We start from the raw sequence: 21317 nt of genomic DNA, 5'->3' as shown, positions 1-21317 counted from the left end.
TAATTACCTATCTCTGCGTAACCGCCAAACTGATATCTTTAGATGCAATGTATAGTTTTATGTTTTTGAGGATAATTGAGCAACTATTTCATTTTGTCTGTTGGGACACGTTTTAGCAGTTTAGTTTTACTTATCTTTCTCAGTTTGACAAATGAAATCTGTCTTGCTCTGATTTGGTATCAGGGCTGGCCCTAAAGTGGAAACAATAGGAGCATGTCACATTAACCACTCCACCATGGAGGTTGACAACTTTAGTGTAGAAAGCCAGATAACAGTGATGGAATTCATGAACTGACCATGCATCACTTTTTTAAAGATTTAAGTGTATGGGTGTGTATATGGCCATACAGATACGAGGGTCACTATATTTTGAGCCTAACAATGAAAAAACAGGAATTTGGCATTGAAAACTGCTTTATTGTTTTTCGAAGTATTCTCCTTTATGGTCAATACACTTTTGCATTCGTTCGAACCATTTGTCAAAGCAGTTTTTCCAATCTTCTTGAGACACCTCCATAATATGGTTTTTGAACGCATCAACGGCATCTTCTGCCGACGAAAATCGTTGTCCACGCAATTTATTCTTGACATTCGGGAACAAGAAGTAGTCATTGGGTGCCAAATCAGGACTGTACGGCGGATGACCCATCAATTCGATTTTTTGACTGTTCATAAAGTCGGTTGTTAGACGAGATGTGTGACAGCTGGCATTGTCTTGATGAAGAATGATCCGACGGCGTTTGTTTGTTTTCCGTATTTGACCGAAGACCTCTGGCAAACAAATTGTTGTGTACCATTCAGAGTTGACCGTTCTACGTTCCTCTAAAGGCACAGTTGCCACATGACCAGTTTTCCCGAAAAAAAAAAGGCGACCATTTGTTTCGATGTGCTTCGAGCGCGAACAACTTTTGTTGGATTGGGTTCATCTTGAAACACCCATACAGTCGACTGCTGTTTACGTTCCGGCTCATATGCATATATCCATGATTCGTCACCTGTTACAATCTTATATACGTCTTTTGAAGCACCACGATTGTATTTATTGAGCATTTGTTTGCACCAATTGACGCGAGCGTCTTTTTGAGTTTTTGTCAAATTGTGTGGGATCTAACGAGAACATACCTTTCTCACAGCTAAATGATCATGTAATATTTTATATATGCTGGTGGAACTAATGCCTATGGTTGCCTCAATCTCGCAGTATGTCACATGACGATCTTGCAGTATTAGGTTATGCACAGCATCAATGTTTTCTTGAACAACAACTGATTTTGGACGACCTTCGCGAATCTCGTCGGTGAGCGAATGGCGGCCACGATTAAATTCGTTATACCAGCGTTTCACAGTGGCAAAGGATGGGGCTTCATCGCCAAATGTGGAAGTAAGTTGATCGATGCAGTCTTGTCTTGATAATCCACGTCGAAAATCGTTTGAAGTACGTTATGGTCAATAATGCCAGACGATTCCGTGCAAACGTCAAATCGCGCCTAACTTCAATCAGTGTTGCCAAGGCTCAAAATATAAATAGTGACCCTCGTATACACATTACAAGGCTAGAGAGCTTAAATACTCTTTAACACAATTTGATTAGGAAACTAAATTTGAAATTTACATACTTCCATCTGTTTTAAATCAATTTTTTTTTTTCAATTTACAAATGCATAACAGATTGCTATATATTGAATTCATGTTTGCAAATTTTCATTAGAATTATATTTAAGGGCATTTAAAGTATGTAACTTCGCAACTGTCTTCATGATGTTGGGTCAACACCGAAATGCATGTAGTTAATGGAAATTGGCTTTCACTACCATCAGTCCAATGTTAATAAATTGGATTTCTACATCTTTCTGAAGCACCTCATATTAAACTTATTTTGTACTTTTGCTTGGCTTGATTGTTTTTCTGCTAATTTCTTCTAATGACGATTACATGAAAATGGAAGAATGGACACTCATGGCTGATTGGGACTCAAACAGGGGAACTTTGGTGGTGAGGTAAGAAGTATACCACTTATCATCTTTGGCCAGCAAAATATGTTATACTGAAAGGTAAAAAAAAAATATATTTTTTTTTAGGAATTCATAATTTACAAATATTTATTCTCCATGAGGCACAATGCATTTTACAATCCATTTAAAACACAAACAACAAAAGGTCAACACTTCTTAATGATAATTATAATAAAAAAAACAAGCCTAGCAAGTGTGGATCTGCAGTATAAATTTGTAAAATTAAATTTAAACAATGTACTTTAGAGTGGCGAGTCTTGTACTTTCAACCAGGTACTGGGTTCAATACCAGTTTGGAGTCTCATAATGGTTCAGAACCCACTTTAAACTGGAGGTCCATTCCTGATTAGCCTGTTTGTGCATGAAGTGGACTTAACGCAAAAACTCAACTCAACGCTTCAACCAATTAACACTGGTCCTCTTCAGGAAAGTAGAAAATTCCTCAGATAGGTAAAATTACATGGTAATACAAGGGTAAAAAGGATAAAATTGGAATATGACGTGTCAGGAACTTTAGAAAGTAAAACATTGCAAGTTACTGTGCAGCTCTGCCTCAAATAAGTTGAGAAAGTTTACAAGGAATAAAAAATGACTATTGCAGATCCACATCTACTCAGGTATACAAGATCATATGCAATAATGTTTTAGACTCGCACATTCACATCACAGACGCACAGGAGTATCACAGTACAATATATGGCATGCAGGTTGACCTGCCTTGACTAGATTTATATTATAAAAAACAACTAACAGTCTACATTATGTTTTTCTTAAAAGCAAACTGTAACCAAGTTTCACTGTTGGAGGCCCATAACCATTCTTGAAGATCGCTAGTGTCCTTCCTATAAAAAATTAAAGCAACGAAAATGTAGTTATAAAGCAACAGTTCTCTACAGTTATAAGGAAAATGACAAAAGTTGAGAAAAATTAAAATTACTATGCGTAAAATTCTATAAACTTTGATCATTGTGAGATCATCACATTTTACAAATTTTTAACATCTCATTCAATAATAATAATAGATCTACATTTTTGGTGACTGAACTTTCTAATTAAGTTTACAAGCTGCTAGTTGAGAAAAACTGTTCAAAACTGGTTACACTGACACATTTGAATTTTTCTATATAAATTAAAATAAAGGTGCCACGGTAGCTCAGTTGTTAGGGCATCTGACTACCATGCGAGAGACCCAAGTTCGAATCCCGAAGGGGGAGAACTGGGATTTTTTCCATCTGTTCAAGCGACCCCAGTGCCCACCCAGCATCCTACAAATTGGGTACCTGGATGAAACTCTGGGGGTAAAGGCAGCCAGGGGCATGGTGCTGATCACATCACCCCCATCTTCGGCTGTGATCAAGAAAGTGTGGGGCCCTAACTCCACACCCACTACGTCTTCATGGCATGGTGCAAAGCACAGGGGAACACTTTACTTTTTTTTACTACATTCAATGATTGTCATTGTGTATGCATGCATCACACATGTATTTATCTAAATTTCTTATTAAACTATTGCAAATTAGAAGTCACATTTAATAATAATAAAAATAATCAATTTCTTTTGTGGAATGGATTAGAAAACTGTATTAACAAATACTGAGCATTGTATTTGTCAAGTGGTAAGTTTTGTTTCTCTGTTTTATCTGCCCCTTACAAGTTACACCCATGACCTAAAAACAGCTACCTATTCTGCCTAGGCCTAAATATGCCACGATTTGTTCACATATATATATATACAGTAGTGGCTGGCAGCTATGATGGGTAGTGCCAATGTGATGAAGAAATGGAAGGAAAAAAACCCTCGCATGCAGCACTAGCCAAGATGTATCCTCGTTTGGTAACATGGAAAACAGTGTGTGTAATAAGTAACAATGCACTAATCCGACTAATCTTCACTCACTAACCTATCTTTTATACTGTACAGGACACTTTCCTAAAACCCAACAATTACAGGACAAAGGGGAAAACAAATCCTCTCACCTTCTCCCCCCAGGCACAAGTTTTCCAACTGGACATCGAAAATATCCTAGACATTTGTTGTAAAAGAAATGTCAGAGGAAACTTGCATCACCATAGGATTTTTTACTTTATAAAAAATATAAAAGTCTGGATGACCCTTCGGACGCATCTATCTTATATCTACATGTTCATTTAACTTTGGATAAATACTAAGTTAGTTTTTTCAAAAGTAGGCAGAAAAGTACATAGTACCTTTCTCACGAATTACTTCCCAAAGGGTCTTACAAATCAGTCATATCTAGTGATTTTAAAGGTGGCAGCTATGTCCCTCGGCTACTCCCCTTCCTCTCCCATCATCTTGTTCCCCACTGAGACTTCTTCAATCCTCTGCACTCATGTCAACTTTGTTATGCCATTTCTTTGACAGCTCTGACCCTTGCCTTGAGAGGGTACGAAACAGTTGGCGATGCCGCGTGGAGGTTGGGGTTATAGTTAGCTTGAGCAATTGCAATTCAAATCTCCTTGTATGTAAATTGTAAATGTATTAATTTAACAATACTTTGGCGAGGTATGAGTTTCTTCTGAAGGTAGTGGCACAGTAGTGTGATACTCATACCTCGCCAAAGTATTGTTAAATTAATACAGTTATTATATATATATATCACATATATATACAATTTTTTTGCCATTCGTCACCGGACACCCCTCAAAAATTTCTCGGGATAGGCTGTACACGTCATACAACCTATAAAAGGCATCGCCGGTTGAGAATACACTCATACCAGCTACAGTAGTCGATATGGACAGACAACGCAAACTGAGTGAGGCAGAACGAGGGATGATCATTGGAGCCCACAGGTTTGGGCATTTGACCCGTGAGATTTCCAACAAATTTCTGATACCCCGGTCGACAGTGCGTGATGTTATCATGAAGTGGAAGTGAGAGGGGGTTATGACATGCCGCCCAGACCCAGTAAACTAAAAATATTAACAGATCGTGTCCGTCGATGCTTGAAACGTATGGTGAGTCAAACCGGAAGGCGTCGTTACAGATGGTGGCACGGGAGTTTTGATCAGCTTCCAATAGTGCTGCAAGTGATCGTACTGTCCACCAGTAGATCGTCGCACTTGGTTTTCATGGATGCGCAGCAGTTTACAAGCTGCATATTACAGCCCGCAATGCGACCCATCGGTTAGTGGTGCAAGGAACGCCGCCATTGGACTCTCGAACGATGGAAATCCATCCTATGGAGTGATGAATCGCGCTACCAGATGTGGCGGTCCGATGGACGTGTGTGGGTATGGCGTATGCCCGGTGAACGCTATTTACAGGACTGTATCGTACCCAAAGTGAAATTTGGCGGAGGTGGAATTATGGTGTGGTCCTGCTTTTCGTGGTATGGTCTTGGTCCTTTTGTTTTAGTTCTGGGAAATAAGAATGCCGATGCATACCAAAAAGTTCTGGACAATTCTGCTCTACCGACATTGTGGGAACAATTCGGTATTGGCCCATACCTGTTTCAGCACGACAATGCTCCATGTCATAGGGCAGGCATTATCAACACGTAGTTCCAGGACATGGGTGTGCAAAAACTTGATTGGCCAGCCCAAAGTCCAGATATCAACTCCATTGAACACCTTTGGGACGAGTTGGAGCGCTGCTTGAGAGCCAGGCCATGCTGCCCAAAAAACACCACTGAGCTGTTTGCCGCTTTGCAGGAGGAATGGGGCAAGATTCCAGTCGATACGTATCGCAAATTGGTGGAAAGTCTTCCTCGAAGGGTTGTGGACGTCATTGCCGCGAAAGGTGGCCCTACACGATACTGATGTGGTGCTGCGACCGGATTAACTCACTGATATGGGGTGTCCGGTGACGAATGGCAACATAGTGTGTATATATATTTTTTCCTACAGGCGGACACATTTTGCCTCCTCTTTTATTAATTTTGGGGCTTGCAGGGGCAGATCAAAGAAAATATACAATTTTCTGGGAAATTATGTATGTCCATGTCCATGTCCATGTCGTTTTCAAAAAATTCCACAGCATTAATATATCTTCCAATTATAGCTCTTTGTTGTACTTACTTTCAAGTACTTATCTTACAGAAATTTGTTGCTAGAACCAATGTTTGAGAATAAGTTACAACACTGCTTTTTTTTAGGTACTGCATAATACATTTCTAATTATTTTTAACATGGTGTATGAAATAATATTTAACTAGATTTCCCATGATTGTGTATGTATAATAATGCTACATAATGCTTACCAGAGAGAGTTTTTCTGTAGGTGAAAGATTTTCTCCCCTTTTCTTCCAACTGCACCAATTCTTAGGTGGAATGTAAAACTTACACTTTCTGTGAAAGCCCAACTCCCCCACCCCCAATCCAAAATAAAACAAATGTTAATTCCCTATAACAAATAGTTCTCCTGCTACATTTTTTTCTACATATCTACAGACTTGAAAAGCCTACATTTTAAATTTCAAATAATTAAAAAAAAAAACAAGCATTTTCAGAAGCATACAATATTCATATTGTGTTGCAATCAGTGGCGAAGCCTCATAAGAGGCCAGGAGGCCTTGGCTCTTACGGATTATTTTATTACTTATAATTTCATCAAACAACACCTTAATACAAGAAAACTGAAATTCTAGGCCTTACGATAATTCCACAAATTTCCATCCCTGCCAGGGGTTCTATCCTCACATATCGAGCCATTTCTCCGAGGGCCTCAGCTGGTCCCATAACACTATGTGATTCGTGCGGGAAAGCATAATTTCAGTGGCACATTCGCCCAAAATGGACACAGTGAGTCCAGCCTCATGCAGTGATGCCAACCCTAGCACAATTGTGCTAAACGTAGTACAATTTGAACTTTGTTGGCACCTAAGCCCAGTGACAGGTTAAGTTAACAGCAGGTTATGTATTAATCCACGTGAGAACGGCACTCAGCATCTTCCGTGCGAGTCTTGCCTCAACCGCCGAGCTGTTCATATCAAAGACAGTGAGAAAAATCTGCAGTATTGCAGCTGAACTAAATTCTGCATGCACGTATCGGTCTGTATATGTGAAAAGTTGCTGCAAACTTAACCTGTCGCGGGACTTAGTACCCTGTGTCTGGCATAATGGTAAAATATGGCATCTCTATAAGCATGCGCCCCTAGGAGACGGATAAATTGAATTCAGAGGAATACATTTTGAAAAAATCACGGATCTCATTTCTTTCAAACAAAAGGTAGCATGCCAATCCAGCCACATCTAGTCTACCGTCTTCTTTTCATCTTTTCTTTATCTTTCCTTACTTATCTCGCGAGGAACATTTTATTGAAGGAAATTGCTAGAAAGTTGGGGTCACAGACACAGATAAAACAAGCTGCCGCCTTTTGTAGTCGTCGAATTTTCTCAAACTTTTTCAAGTTTTATATTGAACCAATTATATTGGTTAAACCATTGTAATTAATTTAATGGAGGAAATTACCAATAGTGTTTAACTAATCAACAACGCATGTTCACATCACAACTCCCCCCCCCCCAAAAAAAAATAGATGCATAAAATGAACTTAAGACCTAAGTCATCCAAGCACAATTTAGTTCCATTTAGCAAAATTTAAGAGTTTAATCAGCACACTTTTCCTGATTGGGAGGTTGGCAACGCTGGACACACTGTACAAACTGGGCTTCACATCTGTTTCCAGCGCGAGGTGTCCAAAGAGGGGAAAGGGAAGGTGAGTGTAGAAAGGCAAAAGAAAGACAACTTGTTCCGAGGGCGGAAAAAATGTTTCTATCACAGTGTTCTGAGTTTTCGTTAGTTTCTCGATTTACTCCTATTGTGTTGTAGTTTAATTGTTATATTTTATCTTGTTTTTTTTTAATTTCGTTCATTTATTTTTTTATTGTTCTTCAATTGATTTTTTTACTTCACTTTTTGTGCCACTTTGGCTAATTTACGAAGATGGGGAAGAGTGTTGATATGATGAAATTGAAATGGACACTCAGAAACATCCATGCCCAGGTCGAGATTCGAACTCAGGACCCCTGGCTGGCATCGTAGCGCGATGTGCTAACCACTCCACCACGGGGGGCAGCTTTCATTGTTGTGGGCGCGAGGTGAGCAAGGGGAATAATGACTTGTATTACTCTGGAATACTACAAAAAGAAGCATAAAAGCCTATTACCGGGCATAGGAAGAGAGGAACATTGGAACAAAGGGGCTTTGGAACATTGAGGACTGCCACTCGAATGACATCTAAAGCATCAATTTACAATAAAATCAAGAAATACAATTTACGAGTTAGCACACATCAAGAGTTACTATTCAGGTACGTAGATAGATGCAAGAATATCTTGTTACACTTTCAAAAATAACACTAAAGGTTATATTTTTCTTATTTTAAAAAAGTCGCACCCATAACAACACAAACTCACATCCTGTGCCCCTGTGCCTACCCTTCCAGCGACACCACGCTTCGCCACTGGTTGAAATTCAAGTATGTCATATCTTCTACACAAGTACAAATTAAAAACCAAAGCAGCAGTGTAATATCAAATGTGGTTTTGGAGAAGAAATAGCATGAATATTAGTCACATGGTCATGGGATATGTACATATATCTCGGCTGACAGGAAGAGTTTACATGCACTGGGAAATGTGTTCCATCTAACATTTAGAGTTTAAGCTACTCATGGTTCAAAAAAGTTCACAACAGCCACTCACCAGTCCACGAATGATCCTGCCCCAACACAACAGCCTTGCAATCTGGGTCTCTGTAACACTCCTCGGCTGCCTCCACTTCATTGAATACTGACTTCACGCACCCGACAGAGGAGATCGAGTGATGGCACCGGTAGTCAAACATGCCAGGTAGGTCACTGTCCAGAATCTTCTCAAAGCCTGCAAACAAAGGGACATGAATTATCACGTCAGAACATGATAAATTTTGCATTTCGTTCTTTTTTCATATTTAATATTATGAGTGAAAGTGGCAGAACTACTGGTTGTCGCATAGAATATGCAGGTTTGGTACATGAAGAGATTGACTTCAGCATGACCATATTTAGGTAGGCATCAATTTAGTAAACCATTTAAATTAATTACATAATAAAAACGAGGCAAATTTTAAGAAAGTATTTGCAAAGACATGTTGACAGGGGTTTAGATTTCCTTCCCTGGATTAAAGAAGCAAAATTCTTGTTTATCATTATTGGGATTATACAGCTTTGTATTGGCAGTGCCTGATTACTACTACTAATAGTAATATGCATAAGCATAATAACCAGGAATTTTTATTATTACTTCTGAGACACTTGTGATGTATCAGATCATGCTAGAATTTCACGAGAAATGCAGTGGGGAAGGTTTTCCCAACATAATTTTACTTTAACCAGTAAAAAGTTATGATTGCATGCTTTTAAACATTTTCGATGTGTTAGAAAAAAAAGCATTAGAATGACTCTAACATGTTAGGAATGCATCAAGATCACACTGATGTATCTATCAGGAGAGACGTTTACATGTCATTGCACATGATTTTCATCAGAGAGTTGAATATTGTGAATGGTGTCTCAAACAATTACAATGTGACTCTTCCTTTGGAATGAAAACTCCTTCACAGTGACAAGGTTAATTTTATGTTCATGGTGAAATTAATGAAAATAATACCTGTGATCTGAAAATCTACAGTAGACAGATCCCAGCCGAATGGTTCGTGCTGGTAAGCTAATGGTGTGTGGTGTGGTGTATGGAGAACGGGATTGGTTGGTTTGTTTTCAATGATGGAACCTTAAATAATGAGGGGCACTTGGATTTGTTAAGTGAACAGGTTCTTCATCTTTGCTTATGGAATACGGTACTTTTTCCAGAATTATTTAATAGAAAAGATTGCGACCACTATGGGAACACTGTGATAGCTTCTTCACAGTAAATTTCCCTGTAGATGGATTGGAAGCAGAGGACCCAGAGGACCTGTTGAAAGGCCTGTACGTTCCTCAGATCTAACACCTTACGACTTTTACCAGAGATGGTCAGGTTGAAAATTGCACATATCTATGTTGATTTGGCATGGAATGACTCGTCTATAATTTCATTCAAAAAGTTAAAATCAACATGGAAATATCATTTCTACTTTCCTTTGTTGTCTTGATTGCACAGAACCACTAGGTGTTATTTTTCTTTTCTTCTGTTTTTAGTTTTCGACATTCATAGATAGCTGTCTGTCAGAAAGAATTATTTTCATAACAGAAAATGATATCTCTACTTACATGCAACGGACTATTGTTAACTGAATTCATATGGTCAAGAAAAGAATTCCCAAATTCCATGGGAGGAGTTCGACCCCCACCACCCTCCCGATGCACATGACTACACCAAAAGTAAGAACACTAACTATTCAGCTATGTGGAAGTTCTCTAGACACATTCTCAAAAGACCAGACGACATGGATAGTGGAACTTGTCAGTTGACCCCCTCCCCCCCTTTCCACCCTGAAAGTTGGTATAGTTCATTTCAAGTTAGGAGAACACTTTTGATAGTCAATAACAGAAATAGAGTTTAATTGATTAGTATAACAGCAGAATATCCAAAGGGAGTGTGAAATTCACAAATCAGGTCAAAATTTCAATACCACTTAATCCAAGGAATAAATGGTTCCATGACATTTCAAAACTTCAAAAAATTAGACTTATGTCAACTTCATAACCAAGATTTCTCCCTTACTTTGGAAGATTTTTCTTGAACAAGGCATGTAGAAGTTAATACCAAAAATTATGCACTTCAGTATACTGTGTGAAATATGAAAAGTAAACAACCAAAACAAAATGTGGCATCTGTGTGTAACAAATAGAATTACCTCCTCGAAAAGGTAATAATAATCGATCCACAATAAAATAGTTTATAAGTAAGTTTATAACCAATAGTTTACAATAATTATTGTTGTTTTTATATCAAAAGCCCTTTTAAACATTTCTCATGACACCCATGTTAAGACATATTCTCAATAAGAGCAATTTGACAAATTATTTTCATGAAACTCTTCGTCTCTCTGTGAAGACAGAAACTGTACATATAGGCCTTAGAAAATCTTAGAAATGAAATTGTAAAAAGTGTTTTAAAACATGTAAATTAAAAGGTCAAGAGAACAATACATTTACAACAAAACAGTATGGACCTAACATATGAAGAGAGACAGGGAACTTAGTGGAAACTGTATTCAATTCAGAGGGTATAATTGGCAACTTGGTTGGCAGAGCATGTGGACAGATTCTCTCCCAGATTGGGCCACAATTTTCACAACATTTTGATAAGCAGTGATTTATCCACACACCCCTAACACACCCCCCCTCCCAGTAGAAAAGTGGAACACCCCTGCAGGGGGGTGTAAATATGGATTTTTATATCAACAATATAGAATTGCTATACTTCAACATAGAGGAACCATTTGTAGGTCTACAAGAAGCAAAGTCCAATGGACCTTTTGATCAACTACAACCAAAGTGTCAAAGAAGGAGGGTGGAATGTTCAGCATGGTCATTTCCTGGAAACACCAGCTCGTTGACAATGCTTCCCTAGAGAAGCGACACTGCCATATGGAAAATGTCAAACTGACCTCTAGCCCTTTTTCCAGGGAGCACATACCGCACACAGTGTTGACAGTTCAGAGTTTGAATACCTAAATAAATATTTCTTAAATATGTACAGTTTGTAAATTCAACCCCTGAGTCAATGAAATTTACATTTCGTTGCATTTCCTTTCGATTCTTTCATGTGAAAAATGTAGGATAAAAGTAAGGGAAGAAATTCAACAATACAGGTTTAACTCTTGTAGTGAATTGTGTTACTATGGTTAGCAACACTATTTTCTGTACCTTGGGCGAGATGGGTGATTTTGGAGTGGTAGAGAAGAAAACTGTCAAATGCCTTAGGTTAGTCTCAGCAGTGTAGCATCTCCGTTCGTGTGTTGGCGTTCTGCTTAGTGTAACAATGTCTGAAACTTTACTGCAAAATTGGCTGAAGAAGATAGAAAAAATGAAACCAGACAGAAAGAATCCAAAAGTGGTGAGTAAAAAGCAGTGACAACATAATTAGGTACAATTTCTTCCAACGGATGGATATTCAAAAGTACATCCAACGGCGAAAGAAACAATAGGCGAATTTGGTCTGTATTACACATTGTGATGAATGATGACAATGAATTGAAATAGTGACGTCAATAAGCAGAGAACAATGCCTGCTTTGAACCAACATAGTTTCATTCCTTAAAACAACACAGGATGTAGAATAAAAAAGTAATTAAAATAGCGGTGGAAAATTTGTCTACCATTATCTTTACGGCTGACTGTACCAATATAAAATTTACTGGCCAAGTATTCGATATAAAACGGCAAGTATTTCATGAAGAACCTAAGTGATTCATTCACATCTATAGTTGATGTGTGTGACCATTTTTGTGGCTCTAAGAGATCTTACCTTTGTAAAATAAATTATATATTAGAAAGAGAGTTGTAAAAGGGGGCAGGTCATGCAGGGTTTGTCTGGGCACAAAGGACAAATGAGCTGCCGTACAATCAAAACAGATATAAATAGAAAAGCGTTAACTTAATGTTGTAGTGCCCTGTGAAATGACTAACTAACTAACTCTCTAGCCTTCTTAAACCCGAAGGTTCATGGCTGCAGCAATACAGGCCTTCCATCTGTCCCTATCTTGTGCAAGATCTATATACTGTGAAATGACTGGCACCCTATTAAAGTTATTGTCAGTTTCAAAGATATTGATTTAGTAAAAATTGTCTTCCTCTTTTTATGTAGTCTTTTCCCTGACATAATGACATATTTAATTATTTTCCAACTTTTCAGAGGAAGCAAAGGAAGTATAAGGAATTAAACATAAAAAGAAATGTTATTTACATTAAGTCTCAAATTTATATCTGACCATAGGCGTACCAGTGGCGATACGACAGTGCTTGCCACTCACTGCCTGCTGGAAAAAGTGTAGAGAAAAAATTTGCTTGTTTCATTGTGCTCTTTGTGTTGGAAAATGAAATAAATGCTATTCAATTTTTAAATAATTTAAAATAAAGCATTACCTCAAATTAGAAGTAAAAATTCCTTGCCTTCCCTTTGCAGTTAACATGCCATGCGTTTATTTGCACATGTTATTTTGTTATCTTTTAAGGCAAAGAGGCACATGACTCCTAGTAAAGAGGACACCGAAAGAGCAAAGCAAGATTGTAGAGAGTACACATCGAGGAATACTGTGAAATGAAAGTATTGTCGCTGTGTTTAATTAATAATATGCATTATCAGTTTGCAAATAAATAGTTAAAAAAACTTTCTTGCTCGCTTCGCTCGCAGTTTGTTCATTTATTTAAGGCAAGAGGGCACGCACTCATGCAATGCATTCTCGCCGATATTTCATCAATGAATTGGGCACCCCCCCAAAGATAATATCTGAGTTACACCTACGATAACAACCATACAAATACAGTAAAAAAAATATTGCACAAGTGTTCCTAATTTCTTTATAACTAGCTTAAGAATTGTATGAAATGATCCATGGTAATAATATGTTTTGTGTTTTTCAATGTCATCTCTTGTGTTTGTCTAATGATTGATTAAATCAAGTACTGAACTGTAGACTGAAATGTTAACATTATCACAAAAATATATTTTCCATTTTTGCCAGCATTTGACATCATCTTTCTTCTGAAATGTTAAATGAAGGGAAGGGAGGGAGGGGAGGGGGTAATCTCTGGAACATCTACGAACAAATTGAATTAGGGCGACCATCCAAAACTGTCCAAAATATGCACTTAATATCCCCAAACTTACACCCCCCCCAAAAGTTTCCAACACCCCCCAAAGGAAAAATCCTGGATAAACCCCTGTCGATAAGTTAAAAAGTACCTTACCTAAATTACGAATTTCATGTGAAGATGATTGTAAATAATCTCCCGAAACAAAACTCGCCAACAGTCTTTGGGTTCCAGCAAGTATCTGCGATGTATCCCAGCGAAGGGTCCGATATGCATGCAGCAGTTCCTGTATGTGCGGTTCCAAAGACGATGGTGCGTTGATAGGTAGGAAAAGTCTTATAAAGTGTTTTCCGGCATGCCAGATGTTCAGCTTCTCATTGTGTCCTTTACACTGACCATCAACACAATGAACATGAACTGTAAGATTCACATCCGGTGAACCAGTAAGCTGTATTGAACAGTCTCTGTGGACTTCACATTTTGGTTCTGTCACTCCGATGTCGTCAACATCAGAGAGTTTCAAGGTCCCATCAACCAGCACAAACTGTTGTCGTCTGAAATCGTTCATTGAGAGGGAACCAAGGGATGAATGTGCCAAATGGTGAAGAATCTGAGCCATTCCGAGCGCCAACTGAAAAAAAAAATAATAATTCAGTATACTCTGATTTATATCAACAAGAACAATCTTAAGACTCAAGCAATACATGAGGAATTAAACTGTCCTAAATCTAATTGGCATTTTAAAAGAAAAGTTCTTAAAACACCATGCATTTTTTTTAGATGTGTTAAAGCATTTTTGTTTGGATGAGATGCTTTGTTCTGCATGTTAATGTATTCTGAGCATTCTGTAGCCAACATGGGGCAGGGGCAGGGGGAAACTCTACATACAATTAGAACTATTAACGATGTTTATGAAAATTAATGGATAAATATCTTTTTTAATAATATGCTTCAGGGAGTATTAGTTCTTCCAATAGCTGGAAACAATCTTCTTGTTATTTTTTAAATCTGCATTTTTCTATTTATTCTGACATTATTTTTCTTTGTAACATTTTTTTTATATAAAAATTTCATCTTAACTTGAAATACCGTAGAGCAAGAATTTATATTGGTTATATCTAAGGCCTCTCCGATGGCACAGTGGTAGCATTGTTGTCTTTTAATCAAGGGATCCCGGGTTCGATACCCGGTGGAGGCACATAGTGGTTCGGATCCCACTTTAAACTGTAGGTCCAGCAGTGGAGGCTGGTGGGTCCGAATTTGGTGAAGGGCTAGTAGGAAGAAAATAGAGCAATAGAGAATATTAGATCAATAGTTACTGATAGTTATTAGAAACACCATTTCCTAATAAGTATGTGTAACTATTGATCTAATTTTGTCTATTATCTCATTTTTTCCTACTAGCCCTTCATCTAATTCGGACCTACCAGCCGCCGCTGAGGTCCAGTCACAGTTAGCCTTACTGTGCATAAAGTGAACTTAAAACACCCAACACCAACTCAATACTGGTTATATCTCTAATATTTTTACACCATCTTGTTGCTTTTGCATGTAATTAACTATAGAGGAAAGTCACCAGAACTGAAATAGCACTCTATAATCGACACACCCCTATTTCACAGACAAGAAGTGCTGCCACTTTGGGTAACAGGGTAACTATTCTTTATGCTCCCAAGATACTTTGTGTGACCAGTGAAACGAACTTTGGTGAGGGGTGCAGGGCGAGATATTTGTTTTTGGGTGATTTCAATACTTTTGTTTGCCTGCAAATAGTACTATATTATTCACACTGGAAGAATGGGTAAATTTTTAGTTTTATCATGTTATTGTAGGATAAAATGATTCTGAACATGTATTTCTTTTAGTTGTGTGATGATGCGGTGTTTGTAGATTTTTGAGTTTTTTGTTATTGATGGCATCGTTCCCTAAACCGACATACTTCAAGAATTGGGATCCCTAAGCCATTGCACCAGATGAAGAGAAGATGTCCTAGATGCTGAATGTATTTTTTTGTGAAGAACTTTATTCTGGAATCCACTTTGGAAAAATTCCTCCTCTACTCAGAGTTAAGGGTAAAAAAACAAAATAGTATGTTGGTTCTGATGACTCCTCTAATAATAACACACATTATTATTAACTACATATAGGCCTATTCTTAAATTGTTATTATGTTATGCTTATTATTTTTAATAAAATGTATTGTTATTAAATGTGAGAGCGTACAAGTACCTCTCCAAAATATATTTCTACACATGTGCCTTTTGACAATCTCCAACTTACTCGCAGTCTGTCTTCCCAGGAAAGCTGCAACAATCCAACAGTATCCAATGAATTCCCCAGTTCGGTCACCAAAGCCACTGGTCCCACGGCGTCAGGTACACAAGATCCAAGCACCTGCAAGACAATTTCAATGATTTCTCAGAAGTGGTCGCATGTAAACTATTGTTCTAAAATACAATTATTTGAAGCTTTCTTTGCTCGACATGTTGTTTTTTTCTTTTCTTTTTCGTGGTTTTGGAAGGAGTATATTTCCCCCACTATCTAATTCACAGAAAAATCACATATATATACACTATTCTATTCACAAGTAACAACTTTATCTACTTTGTATTTTTGTTATTTTAAGTTGTTTTATGACACGTTACATTAAACGAGATGAGGACAATTGGTCATTAGATGAAACTGATAAAGGGTGATTCAAAACAGAGCACCGATGTCCAGACTAGGCTTCGAACCCTGAACGTTCGGAAACGGGGTTGTGATTCAATCAATGAGACACCAATAATTAAATTATGTAACTATTTGTGCTCTATCGTAAGAATGAAATGAACAAAAACGAAGCATGTGACTTGCAGTTGATTGCCTATTGGTTAATCAATCCATAACTCAGCTCATAAAATACAGTCTCACAATTTCCTAGGTGCAAAATTCCTGTGCTGATTGGAATTAACCCACAGAATTTCTCACAAGGCATGTGCATTTGTTTATTGGATGAAGAATACAATTCACAGTCTGTTATTGTATTCTTTGCTGTTTGCCTGAACATGCTTTGTTTAGTCATGCTACAAATTCATTGCGACAGCAGGGGCATAAGGAGACTCATTGGGGGCTCCCGGGCAGACTATTCTAGCGCCCCTCCCCCCTCCACTTACTGCCTATTAGGTGACTGGATCTACGAATACAAAACATGCATAATTTTAGCAAATATAGTTCTCTTTATTATAATTAAAGATGGGTTGAAATATGTGTTTGATTTTGGTAAATGCTACAGACAAATAGTTGAAAATAACTAATAAAATAGATACTGTCAAATACATTATTTACTCTAACAAATTAGGATTAATAATTTATTACAATGCTTGCATTATAGATTAATTAATTATCATGTACACAATAGCACTGATTACATTGTTACACTTGATTTTTTGGCTCTTGTCATTTCCAGTTCATAAGAGAGTCTCCTTGTAATGACTTAGAAGTGATATTCATCTGCACCAAGACTTTACATTGAACAGTCAACAATTTAATGAAATTTAAAGGTTCTCTTACGGAACGTTCTCACATGTTGAAATGATGGGGGATTTCAAGTGAATTCTCTGACAAAAGAATCAAAAAGATAAAAGAACCACTTTGACGAACTCTGTCCAAAGACTTGCCAACAAAGAGAGCTGGTTCAACGTATCAATATTTTACCCACTGATAGACACAATTTGCTCACAACTGAACAATCGTTTTAAAAACATGAAAACAGTTGTAGACACAGAGGGTGATACAACCTTCCAGTTGCATGCCCAGGATTTTCCAGGATTTTGGAACAAGTCCACTGCAATTGCTTTCAAGGAGCTCCCCAATTATCCACACGGTGCTGGCCAACACCAACATGTTTTTTTCTACCGGGGATCGAATTCGGGACCACTTGCACCCAATGGGAGAGCGCTAACAATTCGATGAAGCAGGATTTAGCTGTAAGCTCACTATATTCAATGAAGAGATGTCTTCAGAAATATCGCGGAGACTGTTGCTGAATTTTATATTTCAAGGGGAGTGGGAATCACCAAGTATTCTTATCAATTAACAACGTTGAGGCCAAACCGCCAAAGTGTGTGGGGGGGGGGGGTATGGATATGGTTACTCGTGTGATTTAAACAGGTTAGAAAACAATCGTCCAGAGAAGATGCAGGATGGTAAGTCATACTCTCCGCCCGCGGCAGACAAGATGGGCTCGAGAGGACGAATCTAAGCGCGACAGGGGAAGTATGAAGAGACATGCACGGAAAAACGTTGTAGGCTTCAGATCAGAATTTCGTTTATTTGCGTTCGGTTGTTGTGTTTATTATCTTGCATTTTATGGCTCTTTACACATTTCTATGTGTGAAGCTTCAATGTTGTTTCGGCACCAACGATTTTCACGGAATCTTGCTTTCCCTTTCGCCTCTTATTTTCATGCTAGACTTGTCCAGTCAGCGCATGCACACTTGTGTCGATGGTCGCGAATAAAGCAGACGGACTATATCCTGAACCATGAAGGATTAATGAAAACTGTACATGAAAGAAGAATAGAAGGTAAAAAGCACGTTGACAGAAGCAGGATAGAGCAATTCAAGCAAAATGCTACAGAGAAATTCAAACAATAGCACAAGACAAACAATTGGAGAAACCGACAAACTAAGATAAGAAAGTTAGCCCCATTGGCTAATGAAGGCCGGGAAACAAAAAGTAAGGAAAGAGGTAATTGATTGATTGATTTGCTTTATTTTACTTCGCTTTTTGTGCCACTTTTGGCTAATTTGCGAAGATGATGATATGATGAAATTGATGAATGGACACTCGCAAACATCCATGCCTAGGCCAGGATTCGAACCCGGGACCCCTGGCGTCGTAGCGCGATATGCTAACCACTCCGCCACAGGGGGCGGCAAGAAGAGAGGTAAGAAATGTGAAGTAGCCAGGGAAATCATGGGAGAGGGATAGTATTTTTTTTTTTTTGGAAAAAAAAAAGTTGAACAAACCAAACTCACGGTTAATAAGAAAGAGGAGTTTTTTGAAAGCATCTAAAACGAAAATAAAATAAGATATATTAAGCGGTCCAAGGGGAACAAGATTATATTATCTATCTCTGGCGGGGATGAAAACTTGCTTTGTGCGAAATGTGATCGAAAAATGTCCACTGTGTAAGTTTGTGTTGAACGGAGATCGTAGGCATCGACATCAGTAAAATGGTTACTTAGGTTGCCCTGTTTGGGCACCAATCACCAATCTTAGAATCCCTCCTCCTCCAAGCGGCCAGCAGGAACAGGAAAACAGGATTTTGTCAAAATAACCGTTCTGCGTTGTGCATGGGGCCGGGAGATAGCATGGTCGGAGTTCTTTGCATAATTTGGGACTCGGGAGCGTTTCCTGGCTACGTCCCTGTTAGCGGACTCGTAATCGATTTGTTTCAGTTTTTCAACCTCAAGATTTAGGAAAACGAATCCGTTAAATGCGGTGATGGGAGAATTTTGAGTATACGCGTCTTTAAACTTGGTATACAGCGAAAACAATATTTCCTTTTCATGTAAGAAATATTCTTATTCATGAAATGATGTGATCGTAAACGAGCCAGGAAATGCTTGACTCTTGTCCAAACACACATTTGAAACAGAATAGCTAAGCATACGTGTACACCTGATCAATTACCGTTTTCAGCTACCGTGGTGGACCGAGGCATAAAACCAGTACGTGCTCCTGCCTTGTGGAAGCGTGACTGCGTAAAAGCACTCGATTTTCTGCAGCCAGTTTATTTGGCAGAGCGAACGAGTTTTACACGGGTATCTGGCAGCATGACTCGCGGGTTGTATTCAACTTGAGAGCAGTGTTCGTAACTCATTTTCGAAGAAATTCCCTTCCGCAAAACAAATATTTCCCCTTCACAAAAACTCCATAGTTTTCAGATCCGCTACATGTCATGTCGCCAACTTTGACTCGCATGATAATCCCTACGTAGAGAAATTGACACACTGAGCAGACACCTGTGTGAAATTATATGATGTTACTTTGAACGGCAAAGATAATAGTAGGCAAATTGTCCATCGTTATTTTAATTTCTTATTGGTTTGGTTTTGGTTTGATTTGGTGTTATAAGTCCACTTTGTGCACAGTAAGGCTAATCGGAACTGGACCTACAGTTTAAAGTGGGATCCGAACCACTATGTATGTGCCTCCACCGGGACCCCTTGATTACAAGTCAACGACGCTACCACTGCGCCACCGGGGAGGCCCTTTTTAATTTTTTTATTATTCTGCATCCTATGTTGTTTTAAGGAATGAAATTATGTTGATTAGAAGCAGGTATTGTCGTCTGCTAAATGACGTCATGATGACGTCTTCATTTCAATTCATTATCATTATATTGCGAAAAAACAGACAGAATTAAAATGGTCATGGACAATTCGCTTACTCTTTCTTTTGCCGTTGGGTGTACGTACAGTGGGATCAATGTGTATCACCGTGAACATTGTCCATGACTATTTTCATTATTTTTTCTCTTGTATCCTATGTGTTCTAATTTTTCTCTTGTATCCTATGAGTTTTTAAGCGATGGATTTTTATGTATGCTGGTGCAGAAGTTGTCTGCAGCTTGTTTTGAGTTTTCTTTTCATTCTTGGGCCTAATAAAGTGCAGGAACATGGTGATGGACAATTTGCACGGTAATGCTAATGGATCCCACTATACAACACAATGATGGTTCGTTTACAAGTAAACTACGATACTCAACATCGGTATTCTCGTTGGCGTCTCGAACCGCGGTATTTGTTAATAGGTTATCGTCGCTTCATGGTAGTCACAAGTTTCGCTACGAGTTTTGTAAAGTTGGCGTCTGAAACAGAATGCGTGAACTTTTCTTGTAATGCGCGTATAAGGGCAGTGACAGCGTCATGGGGCATTGGGGAACGCCCTCGGCCGAACAGTCCAACCCTCTGCAAACAATAAACTAGGGGGGGAGCTTAATTATGCATTTTTGTATGTTAGGTTTTGATTGATTACATTTGGTTATTTTACGTCGCTTTTCTAGCACTTTTGGCTAATTGCGATGATGAGGATGAGTGATGATATGATGAATTGATGAAGGGATACTCACAAACAAAACTCATGCCCACGTCGGGATTCAAAGCCGGAACCCCTAGCATCGTAGCATGCTGTGATAACCACTGCGCCACGGAGGTCGGCCGGTGTTTAGGTTTTATAATTTGATTTGATTTTTATTTCGCGTCGCACTTCTGCCACTCTTAGCTAATCACGACGATGATGTGTGTGGTGGTGATATGAAATTGATGAGGGCATACTCACAAATAACACCCATGCCCAGGGCGGGGCCGATGTTTAGATGTATACTAAATTATGTATGCACTGTACATCTCCTTACTTCATTATTGGTGTCGTCACTACACAGGCCGACAATGTTGAAAATGGCACCATTCTTTAAAACAGCATTATGGAATATGGATTACTTTTGTGTAATTTATAGTCTGTGAAGATTATGCAAATTATTGTGTAACCACATATCGGCGTACGCGGTAAACGCATACAGGGTGACCCAAAATCTGGCATCGTGGTCAAATTATGA

General features: G+C 38.4%; 1 protein-coding gene across 1 annotated transcript in view; it reads right to left on the bottom strand.

Moving 5' to 3' along the window:
- Positions 1-2080: 2080 nt before the first annotated feature.
- LOC145985101 (extracellular tyrosine-protein kinase PKDCC-like) overlaps positions 2081-21317 on the bottom strand; it is a 39404-nt gene continuing 20167 nt past the window's right edge. The window contains exons 2-5 of the mRNA XM_083118703.1: positions 15995-16108; positions 13871-14345; positions 8682-8858; positions 2081-2854 (exon numbers count right to left, since the gene is read on the bottom strand). Coding sequence (XP_082974829.1) covers positions 2772-2854; positions 8682-8858; positions 13871-14345; positions 15995-16108 — 849 coding nt within the window. The 3' untranslated portion in view covers positions 2081-2771. The remainder of the gene's footprint in view (positions 2855-8681; positions 8859-13870; positions 14346-15994; positions 16109-21317) is intronic.

The sequence above is a fragment of the Lepisma saccharinum genome, chromosome 3 (genome assembly GCF_977018435.1).
Source record: "Lepisma saccharinum chromosome 3, izLepSacc3.1, whole genome shotgun sequence".
Lineage (NCBI taxonomy): Eukaryota > Metazoa > Arthropoda > Insecta > Zygentoma > Lepismatidae > Lepisma > Lepisma saccharinum.
Note: the sequence above shows the minus strand (reverse complement) of the source record. Positions and strands in the feature narration are given on the sequence as shown.